Source organism: Dermacentor albipictus, chromosome 1, assembly GCF_038994185.2.
Source record: "Dermacentor albipictus isolate Rhodes 1998 colony chromosome 1, USDA_Dalb.pri_finalv2, whole genome shotgun sequence".
NCBI lineage: Eukaryota > Metazoa > Arthropoda > Arachnida > Ixodida > Ixodidae > Dermacentor > Dermacentor albipictus.
In genome coordinates this window covers 299,648,129-299,662,811 of record NC_091821.1, presented here as the reverse complement: position 1 = coordinate 299,662,811, position 14,683 = coordinate 299,648,129, and the positions used below count along the sequence as shown (strand labels likewise).

General features: G+C 48.2%; 1 protein-coding gene across 6 annotated transcripts in view; it reads right to left on the bottom strand.

Annotated features, from left to right (window-relative positions):
* Positions 1-5,869: 5,869 nt before the first annotated feature.
* LOC135916817 (uncharacterized) overlaps positions 5,870-14,683 on the bottom strand; it is a 93,632-nt gene continuing 84,818 nt past the window's right edge. Inside the window, exons 2-5 of one of the 6 annotated variants that reach the window (XR_011511260.1) lie at positions 8,438-8,581; positions 6,772-6,924; positions 6,209-6,454; positions 5,870-6,141 (exon numbers count right to left, since the gene is read on the bottom strand). Coding sequence is in view for 4 of the 6 variants with exons in the window: in XM_070531474.1 (XP_070387575.1) it covers positions 6,266-6,454; positions 6,772-6,924; positions 8,438-8,581 (486 nt within the window). In the remaining 2 variants the exon portion in view is untranslated. The other 5 variants (XM_065450253.2, XM_070531474.1, XM_070531475.1 and 2 more) reach the window with 5 other exon arrangements.

The window sequence follows — 14,683 nt, the reverse complement described above, 5'->3', positions numbered from 1 at the left end:
TTACATACGGAAGCCTCTGTAATGTCGGAAGTGCTTAAGGATTGGTCTTCTAAAAAGCGTCTGTGTGAACAGTGCTGTGGGCCCACGATGCGCTGAATCCAAATCAGAAGACGCCTGCAGCGTGACTGTCATGAAGTGCCCTAATTGCCGTGGTTCCAACGAAGCCTCATCAAAGGACTGCCCGAGGGTGGGGAAGAAATTCGCGGTTCTGATGCGCATGGTTCAGGTTTATTCAAGCCACAGTGAGGCTGCCGCTACACTTAGGCGGCGACGGTATCGCCACTGAAGAGTGCGACGAACCGCCGCAACAACACGCCGTCTTCCGCCAAAGCGGCTGCTACATCAAACCGGAGCGCCACCATGAAAGATATCTCGATAACGAAGAAAGTAAGAAGACTCGACCATCCTGCAGAATGGTTCATACTTCAAAGCACACAACCTGCCACGAAGACACCTCGGATACCACTGTCATCGACACTCTCACAAACCGCTGATGCAACGACATCTGATGAAAGCCAGGTTATAATAATGTTGTGGTCACTGATGAATGATACGCGAGTTCTACTTAGCAGCATGAAAATCCTGTCGGCGCAGAGCACTCTGCAGGTGCTGGACACCCTGGATTAAGTGCTTGCGGCTCGTAAGGTTAAGCAATGGCCCGCCAGATACCATTGTTTCGAGAGGAGATCCGGAATGCATCTGCCTTTCAATGCAATGACAAAGGATTTAAATCGCGTATGTTCGACTTTCAATACTTTGTATTCGTGAATCAGTTTCCCGTTATTTTCATTTGTGAGCCAAGCCTGTCGTCTCCCATCAGACTGTTCGGGTATGAGTGCATTATGTCCTCCACCCATGGGCAATGCAGCAGGATTATTGTTCTTGTACCCAGTCATTTGACATATGTTCATCACCCCGTGCTACCTGACAATGAAAACAAGTACGTCTGTTTGACTGTCAAGAAGAGCAAAGTCACTTTCACAATTCTGGGAGCCTGCTTATCACCACCAAGACGTCTAAACTTCGAGCGCTTAAGGGAAATTTTGACAACGACTTCACCGCCGTGGGTGATCACTGGAGATTTCAATGTCCACCAATATCTCTGGGGAAGCGACAAGATTAACTCAAGGAGCAGAAGATTGGTGCCCATTGCCTCTAAACGAGAACTTTGTTTCTTAAATGATCGAAGCCCCACCTGCCTGCGAGGAACAGCGTATAATAGCTGCCTCGACCTTAGCTTTGCTTCGCGCTCCTTTAACAGAAGGCATCTTGGGTACTAGGCGCGAACACAAAGAAGAAACAAGGAAGGAGACGGGAGGCGCCCTGTCCCGTCTCATTCCTTGTTTCTTGTGTGCGGTCGCGCCTAGTACCCAAGATGAATTGTGACCAACTCGCCCAACAAGATGTCCTTTCAACAGAAGGGTTGAATGGTTCTCGGGCTTAAAAACGTGGGAAAGTGACCACATCCTCACTTTTCTCACCATTGAGGGGCTACTAGCTTCATATTCTCCGGAGCCGCCCAATGCGCTGACTGGCCGAAATTTAAATCAATCATGGAAGACTGATGTCGAGACGACACAATAGAAGACATAATAAAAGGTGCCTTAGAGACTGCCACACATTCCAGGTTGAAAAGCTCCGAAAGCACCGAATTCGACATCGAGTTAGAGAAACTTCAGGCAATTCGCCGCCGTGCGGAACGACGATATAGGCCCACAAAATCTATTCATGATTTGAGATTGGCCAGACGCACACAGAAGAAAATACAGCATCGTATGGAGAAGCTCGCTTCCCAATGATGTATGTGTTTCTGCGATTCTCTGGATCCCTGAAAGCCTTTGTCTTTTATATGGAAAACAGTCCCTGACCTCCGTGCAACCCCTGGACAGCGCAAACCCATTTATTTCTCTGGCTCATTACCTACAATGCAAAGAGATTGAAGGCGCAGAATCCTTCTGTAGGAGGATTCTCGGTTAAAGCAAGCTGCACTGGAACGCAGACCCCTAACCATTTACCATTCTCACATGACCCCCGCATGGAGCCCCCTTTTCTCTGGACGAACTAGTGGCTGCGCTTGCTTTATGCAGGCGTTCCGCAGCGCGAAGACCAGAAGGCGTTACATAGCGCGCTCTGTGTAACCTTGGTGAACGAGCTCGAAAGGCACTCTTCGCAGGGAACCGGGAAACTCGCCCAGTCGAGCAGATGGTTCTAGCAGACGACATTTGTAGCAGACGGCGTCCGCTCCCAGTTTGCAGTGCCTCGCGCGGTCTTCGGTGAGCTGTTCATCAGTCAAGTTGTGCAGTGTTCTCTTGTTTGGAATACTAAAATGAAGGATTTTCGCAAAAATATAACAGTAAAGTTTCTTGGGAAGAAATTGCGGACTGAAGCTGAAGTTACTCGTCGTCTACTTCCATAAAGCAAATGTCGGCGTCATTCGAATCGGCCATGCCGGTTGGTGCCTCAGAATCGCCGCTTGTTTCCATCTGTGGTTTACGAGTTACATTCTTTGGAACCAAATTGTCCACACGTGCTGTTCTTGTCCTTCGTGTCTCTTCACCCCCCCCATGGTGACCCCATATGTGTCCGGACAAACGGGACAAAACGGCAGTCCAATACGTTTTGTTCGCAGCGCATGCAGGTCTTTCTTTTTCTTCTTTAAAACTCCTAGGTAGAATGTTGGTAGCTTTGTTTGGACTTGTTTCTTCGGTTAAAAGGTCACGTTCCCCGAGCTCTGCGAGGGTCGCCGCCTTTCTTCTCGAATGCGTAGAGGCGAAAAGGGGCGCCAGCTTCTTTGAAAGCCGTCCACAGACCTCTTCCATCCGGGCAGCCAAGATGACGCCCGAACGCCTTGCGGCATTCCAAAACAAGAACCGTTCGCAGACGTGCACGTGCTTGAAGCCCAGATCGCGGTAATACGAACCAACCCATTCATTTGCTTCCATGTGGCTAATTCTGTGTGCGTGTACTTAGCAAGAGTTTTAAGCTGTCGCCTGCAAGGGGCCAAAAGAAACATAAATGTGAATAAAAAATGTACTAATGGTTCGATGCAATGTTCCTATTTTTTGAAAGGTTTACAAGCACGGAAGTGGAGCACCAACTTACTACACCATTCAAACGCGCAGCTCAAGCGCGCCAAAACATGAAAAAGTGAAGCCAGGCACAGCTCTTGAAGGCCGTTGAAACCCGCGGCTCACTGGCGCTTTCCGCAGGCGACACTAGAGAGCTTTAGTATAGAGTAAAATGCTTGCGTTAGCGTTAGCGTGCTCCGCACGCTAACGCTTTGCGTGACGCTATTCGGTAGACTTCTAGCACAGCGTAAAAAAATGATGCTCCGCAGTGCGCAAAACTTCACCGCGCCATCTAGGTGCGAGTAGTCAAGCCTCCAAAACTGACTGGCTCGCGATCTAGTCAACAGTAGTCGAAGCAGCAAGCAGCGGTGCGACAACAAAATTAGCCGTTTGGATCCGCGCCCAGCCTTGGAAAGAGCCTGCGTAATCGAGCGCGGCGCTCAGAGCTGGTTCTTTCGTGTGCGAGTACATTGTGTGATGAACGATGCCGTCACCTGTGTTGTGGGACAGGCAATATCATGCGACTCTTGGGTGGGACGACATCGAGGCGCTTATGACAAGAGCATCAGAGGTGCAGCCCAGGATTTACCTCTCGCAACATGGCTCATTGAACGTTGAGGAAATGCCACCCGATGTTTATCGACGGAACTTTCGCTTTGATAAATCTGTCCTCTCTTCTTCAACGGCCGCTGAAAATACCGGAGGTAGTAACGAGCGCTCAAGGCGTTCACGTTCGTGGTTTGGAAGCGTTGTGTATTTGTTAGAAGCGACTGACGTACCCAAACCGACTCTGTGACCTGCACCATTTCTTCGGCCCTCACTACAGCGTAATTTCCACTATAAGCAACAAAGTGTTTGATCACACAGAGAATACGTTCGGCCACCTTTTGGATGACCTCTCCAAGCACGAGTGACTCTCACTTAACTACTTGGACGAGCTTTCTCAGGTAAGCCAATTGAAACCGGGGAAATCTTTTGTATCGTCGCGAAAAAATAATGAAAAAAAAGTTTAACGCCGCATGTCTTTTCATCGGCGCTGTAGCGAATGACTAGATGCAACGATCTTCCAACAACCTGCTGCATACCTCGAAGTACAAGGCGATTCTAGTGTTACGACAATAGAAACACGTGCGCACATGTCTTGCGATGGTGATGGTATTACGGAACAGATGTCACACAAGCCTTTGCTAGTATAACTGTTGAAAGTATGGGTGAACGTGGTTATTACGACTTGGTTGTGTAGGGCGTAGTATATAGAAAAATATATCAAAACATATGCGCATGTTTTTTTTTGTTTTCCCTGTATTTCACGTGACTATCATTCACGTGCACTGCTATATCAGTGATTCGATTCCCCAGCATATGTGAGGTCATGTGTCAAAAATTTGCTTTCCTGAGTGCCATAGAGTCTATACGACTCCTGGTTACATCATCAGTATATGAATTCCCTGGATGTCTATTTAATAAAAGATATTTAAGCTCCCCGAGAAGCTCCTACACATATAAATAAATACGGCATAAAAGTATATAGATGAGAAAGCTCTGTAGTGGACGGAATGCAGAATAACTTGTCATGACATTTCAGACCTTTAAGGGCTGTTGTACTTACATTTATTAATGAGACTGTGTTTTGTTTTGTCTTTTAGCCAGTGTACAACGAAGGAGCTGATTTGCCAAACTGTTGGGCATTTATTGATGGGACTCCACGGTCCATCTGCAGACCATCCGAGCACCAAAGACAATCTTTTTCTGGACACAAGTGTTTGTACGTCCTAAAGTATCAAGCCGTGATGTGTGAAAATGGGCTCGTTGAGGAGCTCGACGGCCCGTGTTCCGGGAAGCGACATGATACTGGTGAGACCACATGTCACTACATTATTTGAATACTAATCACATTAAAGCTGTATCAGTACATATATTATACAGGAGCAAAAAAGACACTCGACATGTGAAGCGCTTTGATGCGCTACAAAAGATGAAAGAACGAACATTTTTTGGTTCACATTTTGTATGATTTAGGCAGTCGGTTTCTGCTTATTCTTCATCAATCCTCTAGAATGGTTACACTAGAGCAGAATTGCAGCAGAATTGAGCACAATTGCAGCAGTGTAATACTGAAGAGCTACAGCACCCTTGCATGTAGCTATATGTGTAATACTGCACTGTGCACGTGCCTGTTATTGCCTTTGTTCCTCAACATGCATAGAGCCTCGCCTTTTGTTACATTGCTGCGTGGATGTCTCGCACTACGCATCCGCAATATTTGGTGTATACACTGTAGTGAAGCTTGCAAGTGGTGTAATAAATAAACATTGCATGAGGTTGCCTGTCATGCTGTCAAATTTCATTATGCAACATGTGAATGCGCCGGGACCTTAACATGGCAGTCGCGATGACATCGACGCGATGTGACTACAAGATTTTATTAACACTTAAATACAGCTTTGCCTCACATAGATTCTAATATGTGCATCTGATCCGCACAATTGTTTACATGGTCCTAATGAGATGTTCTATAGCATTGGCGCACATACCAGTCATTCAGTTATTCCATAAGCAACGGAAAACTTTTGTTTCACTTCAGGCATCTTGCATGAGAGTGGCCTGTATGGAAAAGTGGAGAACTTGGTCCAAGGCAGAGACTATGTCATCTATGGGGACCCTGCGTATCCTCTTCGGCCGCTTCTCATGAAGCCGCATGGTGGCGCCCACCTTACTCAAGCACAGCAACAATTTAACACATCAATGAGATCAGTTAGACAACCAGTAGAGGGGGGTTTGGGAAAGTTGTCTCACAGTTTGATTTTCCAGATTTCAAAAAAAAAAAACTCAAGAACTTCTGCTTCAAAATGTTCCCCGCATGTATAGAGTCGCTGTCAGTCTCATGAACGGCCGTGCCTGCATGCATAAAAACGAAAGTCATTTATTAAGGTACACAGCCACCCAACCTCCACGCTTACTTGAGGCCGAGTCTTGGCACATATCTACTTGAGCATTGCTGCCCGGCAAAGGCGACCTGCAGGCGTAGTACGACGTATTATTGGGTGTGCGTTCTCTGCGAGAGATGCTTTTTCTGAAATAAATGTATTAAATCCTTCTTTATTGTCTTAACTAATTTTTGTACAATTTCAGAAAGGTACCCTGGTTGACTGGGTTTGCCCGCCGCTGCTCCTCTCATTCTTTACGATCTTCCTCGCTCACTCGAAGCTCCTCCATGTGGAGTTGGCTTCACCGCTGCAGGCGCTCCCTTTCCGGTGCCAGCCTGCTTTTTTCGAGCTCAGTTCTTTTTTCTTCGAGGGCGACTTCATTGTCCTTGAGCGCCTGATCGTGTCTCCACCTCTTTTCCAGAATATCGTGGTCAGTAGTTCGGCCTTGTCCTCGCATTCCTGAAAAAGATGTTTAGTGACACACTTTCTATTATTTGAATCCACAAATTACATAAGTCAGATATGTAAATTAAAAATAAAAAAATGGTCCCCCGACTTCCCAAGCAAAGCTTATTCGCACACACCCCAGTGATTGTGATGAGAATATTAGTTTGCATAACGCATAGAATGCAGGCTATGGCTGTAGTTAGTTTGGAAGAACACACTTTCTTTAGGTGGAGGGGTAGCTCAGGAACTATAACGCATTCTGTGGTACCTAACTGTTACCTCGCACCGAAACAGTGCTGGCCTTGGGTACTGTACTTATGTGCACTTACTGCGAACCATATGCCGTCTTGGTAGTTCAGGTGCAACATCCGCTGCATCGTTCGTTGCTGTTTGAAGAGGCTCTTGTTCTGCTTCCTTTCCTGCTGCACGCTTGCTCCGCTATGGTGGCCAAACATGCTCACTGGCTGAATTGCAGAAGTTATCTACAAATCATGTAGTGCTACAGCACTTCAAGCAAGCATTGCTGGCAGGCACAAGCTGTAGTGATGTGCATGCATGCAACACTCTTGGCTTTTCATGCAAGGAGTGCTCACAGCTTATGATGCAAGCTACAGTGATGTGCATGCCTAACTGTTAGATTTGTGTTTCGTGTCACCGCTTTATTTAACGGCAGCGGTCAATTAAAACATTTTAATCATAATCAATTAGGGACAGACTATGATAACACTTAGTAATTGCACAACAGCGTGTCTCCTCATGGCGAGCTAGATAAAGCTGTTAGGCAAGAACTCTTAAGCATGAGCTCCTGGTAACCTGAGCGCGCGAAATAAAAAAAAGAAGGGCTTAAGCTCTGTGTCCTCTTTGAAGGTGGGCGACAAGGCTTAAGATGAAGCATCTCGTGCGAGTGAGGCGTGTTGGCTCTCAGCCTGTGCTGCAACGTTGCCCCTTCTCATTTAAATTTGTATTTATTTATTTATTTATTTATTTATTTATTTACTTACTTATTTATTTATTTATTTTCTCAAAGGTCTCTTGTTGAGACATTACATGAGGGAGTGGGGCGTTGCTGACAAAGAAAGGTACAACAAACTACAAAGGGATATTTTCGATCAGTCGCTTCAATACAGGTTGGTCGATGATAGGGGCAACTTCGGAGGGCAGGCCATTCTATTATCGTGTTGTGCGCAGGAAACATGATTGCTGAAAAGTCACGGTATTGGCTTGTGGGGGATATACTGTGTTAGAGTGACGGGCGCGGGCAACGCGAGGTGCTCTTTTTATGTACAAGTTGTCAAAAGGCAAAGAATGGAAAAATTTATGAAAAGGGTAAAGACGTGCTCTTCTACGGCGTGAGGCTAGAGAAGGTAAGTTTATTTGGGCTTTTAGTGCTGAGATGCTTGAATTGTACGAATAAGTTGGCAGAATAAATCGTGTCACGTGGTTCTGAACCGACTTGATTGCGGTAATAAGGTTATTGTAGTCGGGGTCAAAAATAGCATCGGCATACTCCAGCTTGGGCCGCACAAAGGTTAGAAAAGCAAGTTGTTTAATAGAGGAAGGAGCGCGGAACAGGTTACGGCGTAGATAACCTAGATTAAAATTAGCAGAATATATTATGTGGTTAAAATAATATATTTTCAGTAGACTTTAATTGTTCTAGCATTAGTGTCTGCCCAGATTACAGTCCTTTGAAAACTAAGAATCTCACCTGTCGAGGCAGGGGTTAGATTCGATATCGCCAGCTAGCATGAGAAGCTTTAAAGCACACGCGCACAATCACGCACAATGTAACCTCTCGCACTAGTTGAAGATGCTCTGTTAGCAACTGTCCTTTTTCTGAGTATTCTTCTTTTTCTGGTTCGGAATATCGGAGATCACAACACGGGAAATCGCCAGCAGGGAAGAAGTGCCTTTGATGTGCTTAAGGACGGAAGTTCTTAAAACAGGCAGAAAGGGGCCAGATGCTTGTACGGTTGCAAGGAATTAGTTACTCACTTCCTCAGGTTGGCTGCATCGGCACTGCAGAACTGCGACAGCAGCAAGTGGTCGCGCACCGCACGCACCTCGGCCACCTGCTCTGGAGGCACAGGCGGGGGGCAACCTCCGGCCATTGGGAGCAGTCTGCGCCACAGGCAAGCACTGCCCGAAGCAGGGCGAGGTCATCAGATGTGGAGAAGCGCAACCTCGCATTTCCATTTGCTTTCGATGCTGTCATGTGGAGAAAGCGTCGCACATGTGGTTTTGATTTCTGCCTGTACTGTATTGCGCGCCTTCCTAGAGAGCTTGTCGCGATGCCGCCTAGTGATCAGAAAGAGAAGCGTTAGAGCACGGACATCAATTGCCAGGTACGTTGTGGCGTACCAACGTTACTAAGCTAGTCTAGTAACGTTGGTGGCGTACGGCATGCTGTTCGTGGGTTGAAAACAGTTCAACCACGTAAACAGTTAATCAGGAAACGATTTATGCTACATGCATTTTAATAAAAAAGTTCCTGCCGCAGTCTGATGAGTGTGTACAGTAGAGCCACTATACACTTTCGTTTGGCGTAGGAGTGTGCGAAACCAAGAATCGATATTGAAAACAACGCTGTCTTACCATCCGTCGTCCATTACCGAAGCATGAACACCCGAAGCGAAAACCAGCAGCACCGCTTATTGCGAATCAGTGAGCTGTGCGAGGCAACAGGACAAGACGACAGATGCGAAGTGGGCAGACGTCGCTTCGGGGGCGCCGCCATGTTTTGTACGCCAAGCAGACTTTGCGAGCGTTAGCCTCTCCCGCTAAATTGAGGAAATAGCGGATGCACGCTATGCGCAAAACTGCTATAGCGTCCTGCTCGTGCGCAATGAGACCAAGTTATATTTTAGCGCATAGCATGGTGTCATTCACGCTACACTAAAACAGTTATTGCGCGTCACAGCCGCGCGCCTCGCACCAAGACGGAGCATGTGACACGAAGCTGCGTTTGCACGCCGCGGTGCCGCTCTGTCGCCGCGACCACCGCCGCGCCGTCGCTTGCATGCGAAACAGGCTTTGCAGCAGGCAACCAGGCAGAAAATTGTGAAGGTACCGTGCAGTGTTCAGAGGCCGCTGTGATAACAGGATCCGATAGTGGTGAACATTTGTTGCTAACCACGAACAGCGCGCAGACGTTTCTGGCACACTTTATAGCCGATAAACTAGACACATAAGGCCTCGTGTTTAAAGTGCCGACTTGCGAGGAGAAATTAGTGATCAGGTTCTGCAACGTGTGAAGGCGACTGAGCAGCACTAAATAAACCATATCAACAGCTCCGCGAATAACTTCAGGCGCACTACGACGAGCAAAAATCGCTTCGGGAGTGGCTGGAGGCGGCGACAATGCGATAGGGTCCAGCTCAGTGGTGCAGTATGCTCTACGAATCTCCAGACAAACCCCAAATATTGAGCAGGAGTCACAACCTATAGTGTCACTCTCACGCTGAACTTTCGTACTTGGAACGGCCGTGGAGCAGTATTCGCGAGCGCGAGACACATTCAGCCAGACTTCGCCGAGCCTGTGCAGTGCGGTTCCATCAACCGGGAAGAATTGAGGTCGGGCGACTGAACAGCCTACAGCAAAATGTTGTCAGAAAGAAAACGTGACATGAAGGAGCTGACGGCCAACTCTGTGTACACAAGTGCTTCAACACTTTGTGGCGTATCTCCAAGCTACACCGACAGTGTTGGCATTTCCGTGAACGGGCTCAGTGAGAGGAAAGAGGCTTCAGACTTTATCTGGATTCCTGCCCTCAGCACCCCGTATTGTAGTTCGACGAAGGAAACATGGGAGGAGCAGCAGAGTTTGCCGATAAGTCGCACATGTGCGCGCAATCGCGAGCAAATTTAGTCACCGGCCGCGTTGTTGGTAACACCGAAACGCTGCTGAAACGCCATGGAGCCCACCAAAGGTAGCGCTGCGGGCCGTCTACGCTGGTTAGAATGTGCGGTGAGCCGTTGCCTTGCGTTCCGCTGTCTTCGCATCAAGAGTGACGGCAAGAGCTGCCGGCAAGTTTGCGGGACGAGCCCACAAAGCGTTGTATGTTGCTGACATCGATGGCATCGACAAAAACATTCGAGGCAATAAGGTCCATGGTTGCGGCACGACAGCCTGCAAGTACCTTTCTCTAGAGATTTTCAACATAGGCAGCCAGCTCTTGAAGACCACTGCGATCTTAGCATTTAAAATGGGTAACTTAGAGCTGATGAATATGGCCGTCGCCGAAGCCAGCCGCGGGCGGAGTGACCAAAGGCCAATAATTGTAATTGGTGGATTCCGGGATATATTCGAGACACTGAGCCGGGCGGCGGCGTGGAGTTGTTCAATAAAAGCCTAAGCATTCCCTTGCGTTGTCCAGTCGTTAAGAGCACCAACGGATTCAAACTTCAGGTAGGTGGACGAAGCTGCTCCCTGAGAAAGTGAGACTGGGCTGAGGGAGAACCGCCCAGGTAAACGGAAGCATACACGCGTCGCCGGTGACTATAGACTACCAACACCAGCCACACATGCGGCGAGCTCTGCGACGATGTCATCTGCGGGAGACGTAAAAGTGGTCTGAACCCTATTGCAAAACCCAGTGCCACTGGGACCCAGTGCGCCGGATTATGGGCCCAGTGCAGCGCGCTGGACGCTGGGGCGCTGGGAAGGCTCGGCGTACTGGGAGGCACCGGCTACTCGTGCAAGAAACAGCTCTAGTGCGTTAAATATGTGGTGCCTGGACACAGTATATATTTTTTGAATACAGAAAGAAAGCGAAAAATATCGTTTTAATGCAACAAAAAAAAAGAAAGAAGAACTGCTCCGACCAGGATTCGAACGTCCGATCTACAGATCCCAAGCCCAGCACTTCACCACTACGCCACGCCAGCTTTTTTTTTATTTATTTCCAGACAATCAACAAATACATTATTACACACTGCTACCACCATCTGACAATATTCATTTTCCGACCGCTGCGCTTGGAGCTTGCGGTTGAGATGACAAAACTATCATTTTGGCAAGGGCATCCATCAATGACAATAGTTCATCGTCATACGCTAACTTCTGAAACACTTCCCGTAGTTTACTGATAATTTCAGTAAAGTATGAGTTTACTGTTCTCACATTTATATCATAATTCCTTATAGCCATGCCGTTTCTCCAGATACTGTGAAGGCTGAGAAGGAAGAACATGTCATAAGGTATACTGTCTTGCACTGTGGATAGGTAACGGATACCATGCGCTGTTCACGGCAATTCTTTCTTAATAGTTCTTTGCATAATATCCCAAAAGACGACCGCACTCCAACAGCCTAGAAAAACGCGTTCTAGATTGTCTGGTTTCTTGCAAATCAAACAGTTAGCCCCCCATGGTAAATAGTCCCCTCTTTATTCTAGCCATGTTTTCACAGGCGATGTATTAGTATGTAGTTTAAAAAATAATGTTTTCGCCCCCCAGGTACAATCTTCGTTTCACACGTTTTAGCACATCTTTCCCTTGGTCTTCGCGGCACATTAATCGACATAATGGTTCTGGGAACACAATATCTATTAAATCTGAGCTTATCCGCTTACGACTCCCTGTAGCCAAGTATTCTATAGAAAAGTGATGGTTTAAATATCTAAATGCTACGACCACCTCACGTAAAAATTTACTTGTTGCGTAACACCAACCCTCCCTCATCGAGACAACAACGTTAGATAAGACATTGCTCAATCGGACTTGACTAACTGTTCGCAAGAAAGGATTTGTCGTGTCTCGTAAGAACAAGAATCTAGAAATCAGTTGCTTTAAGTATAAATTTGGTAATGACAAGCCCCCCTAACCCAACTTCCGAAACAAGTTGTTCCTGCTTGTTCTTTCATACTCAGACTGCCACAGAAAAACAACTAATTCTCTATGGAATTTGTTAAAGTGGAATCGGGAAGAGCCCAGGACTTGCATGAGATACCACACCTTGCTCACCAAGAAGATTCTGCAGATAGCCGCACGTGCGAATATAGAGAGATCACGTCCGGCCCACTTATCAGTTTGAGCTCTTAATTCCTGCAATTTGCCATTCCATAAGTCTTTGGTGTCTCGATGTGTGCCTAACGGTACACCAAGCTAAATCGCAGGCGTGAGCTTCCACTGCATACCTTCAAAAACACGTGGCGTTGTTTGCCACCGGCCGTGCCACAAGCCGACACACTTATTGAGGTTTATATTGCTGTCCGTCATGTCACACAACTCATGCATAATTGTCATGGTCAGACAATGCTCTTATCAGCCCAGTATCCATCACTCGAACGATCGTCCGAGCTGAAAACGCAATTGAAATCTCCTAACACTACCAAACATCTGTCTGTTTTCAGATACTGCGACATTTCTTGAAAAAAAAAAATGTCTGTGGCTTAGCTAAGGTTAAGCCCAGGATGCGAAGCATACTAGCCTTTATTTTAACGCGACAGCGTTAAGGAGCTCGTGTCGCAGAAACGCCGGTGTCGTCGGCGTCGGCTCAGGCGTGCGGCGCTTGCTCAGGCGCACATTTCGTTGTCGCGCCGAACGCTGCGTTGCTCGACGCTCACCGCGTCCGATGCGGGGCGCGTAGTCGCTGCGCCGTAGCAAAGCCACCTAGAAACAGGCTCTGTAGCACGCCGCAACCTTCGCTTCTCATTCCAACGAGCAGCTCTGTCTCTAGGAGGCATCTCACCTCGTGAGTGTCTAGCAGAGGCAAGCGCAGCTGCTTATATACCGCCGCGAGCGACGGCGCGAGTTGGAGCCCCGTTTCTCCTCTGTCGTGACGTCACGGTGTCACGTGGTATTGAAGGCGACACCGCCGCGCCTGAGGAGCTGGGTTGAGCTCTAGTAATGGGCGTCTTGCGCTGGAGTTTGAGGTATAGTAGCGGCGCCTGGTGGCGGCGCGGGAAACGACATCTGGGTCGTACCAGCTTGGGTCGTATTGAGCCCTGGCTGTGGCGAAGCACGTTTCTAGGCCGAGTTTTGCGTCAATTCGCACTTTTTTCTGCCCTGTTGCGACTGCGAAAAGGCTCGTCACTTCTCGCAGACCATGCCGACCACGCTGCGAGCTCGCCGCAGCCGATAGTTTAACGAAAACGGGCTCTCCGTGTGCCGTGGGACGCAATGCTGGGAGCAGACGAAATCGGTGGCGCCGATCCGGAGAGACCTAGCCCAGCCTCGAGAAGGCGTCACCGTCATTACTTCTGCGTCGTGGGCTGCCATGAACAAGAAGGCCTGAATCCCAACATCATATTCTGCCGTTTTCCTTCAAGGCCTCACGAAGTGGAGCGTCGGGCGCGCTGCATAGCTGCAGTTCGTCGCGCTGAGTAAGCGAAACTTCGCGCCATGCTGACTGCTTCGCCTGTCTTGAAGCTTGCTTAATTATCTGCGTTCTAATGTTCGGTCTTTTGCACCTACAGTCCCGACAGCAGACCGACATAGCAGCAGGCATGGCTGGTAATTCACGATTCGAGACCCGGCCACAGCGACAATTAACAATTCGACCGATGCGAAGTGGCGAAGTGACCAGGTGTGTGCAAATGAGCACCAATGGTGGGGCTCATTCGATGACACTTCACTACCCCACTACGAGCAGCACAGGTTAAGAGAGTTAAATGCGCTCATCCTTGATCTCAAGCCAGCACGTTGAGGCAACGCAGCAAGGCAGTATTGATTGCAACACATCGATGTTCGAGCGCTGTCATTAAAACCTACATCAAGCGAGCGGCGTACGAGCTCGCACTGCAGCGCGATTCGCACGTACGTGCGAGCTCATATGTAATTGCACCAGTTATTACCAGTTACTAAAAAGGAGAGATGGCCGCTACTACAACGCAGGCATAACTACTTGTTTAGCGGCATGCAGTCAACAAAGATTGCAGGAGGCCCGCCGTTTCGCGGCATGTCGAAAGACCGCTGCCGTCGCGGCGCGTACGATCGTGCGCTCGAGCAGTTCGTACATCGCGGCGCGTACCGTCGTGTGCTCGAGCAGTTCCGTACACATGATGTCTGCCTATCGCCGCTGTGGATTCATTTCTAGCAAGCTTTTCCTCGCGTTTGTGCGCCTGAATCTAGCAGCTAGCGTGCAAACCTTACCTGAAGTTCCACTTCGTACGCGACTCGCTTCACTTGCGATTGACACGGTGCTAAAACTTCGCCGCCCAATTCTTGAACGGCGTACACGTATTCGGCACTGCATAATTTCTTGCCTTTACGCAGCGTGCCACCCCTGAAAAAATCTTCG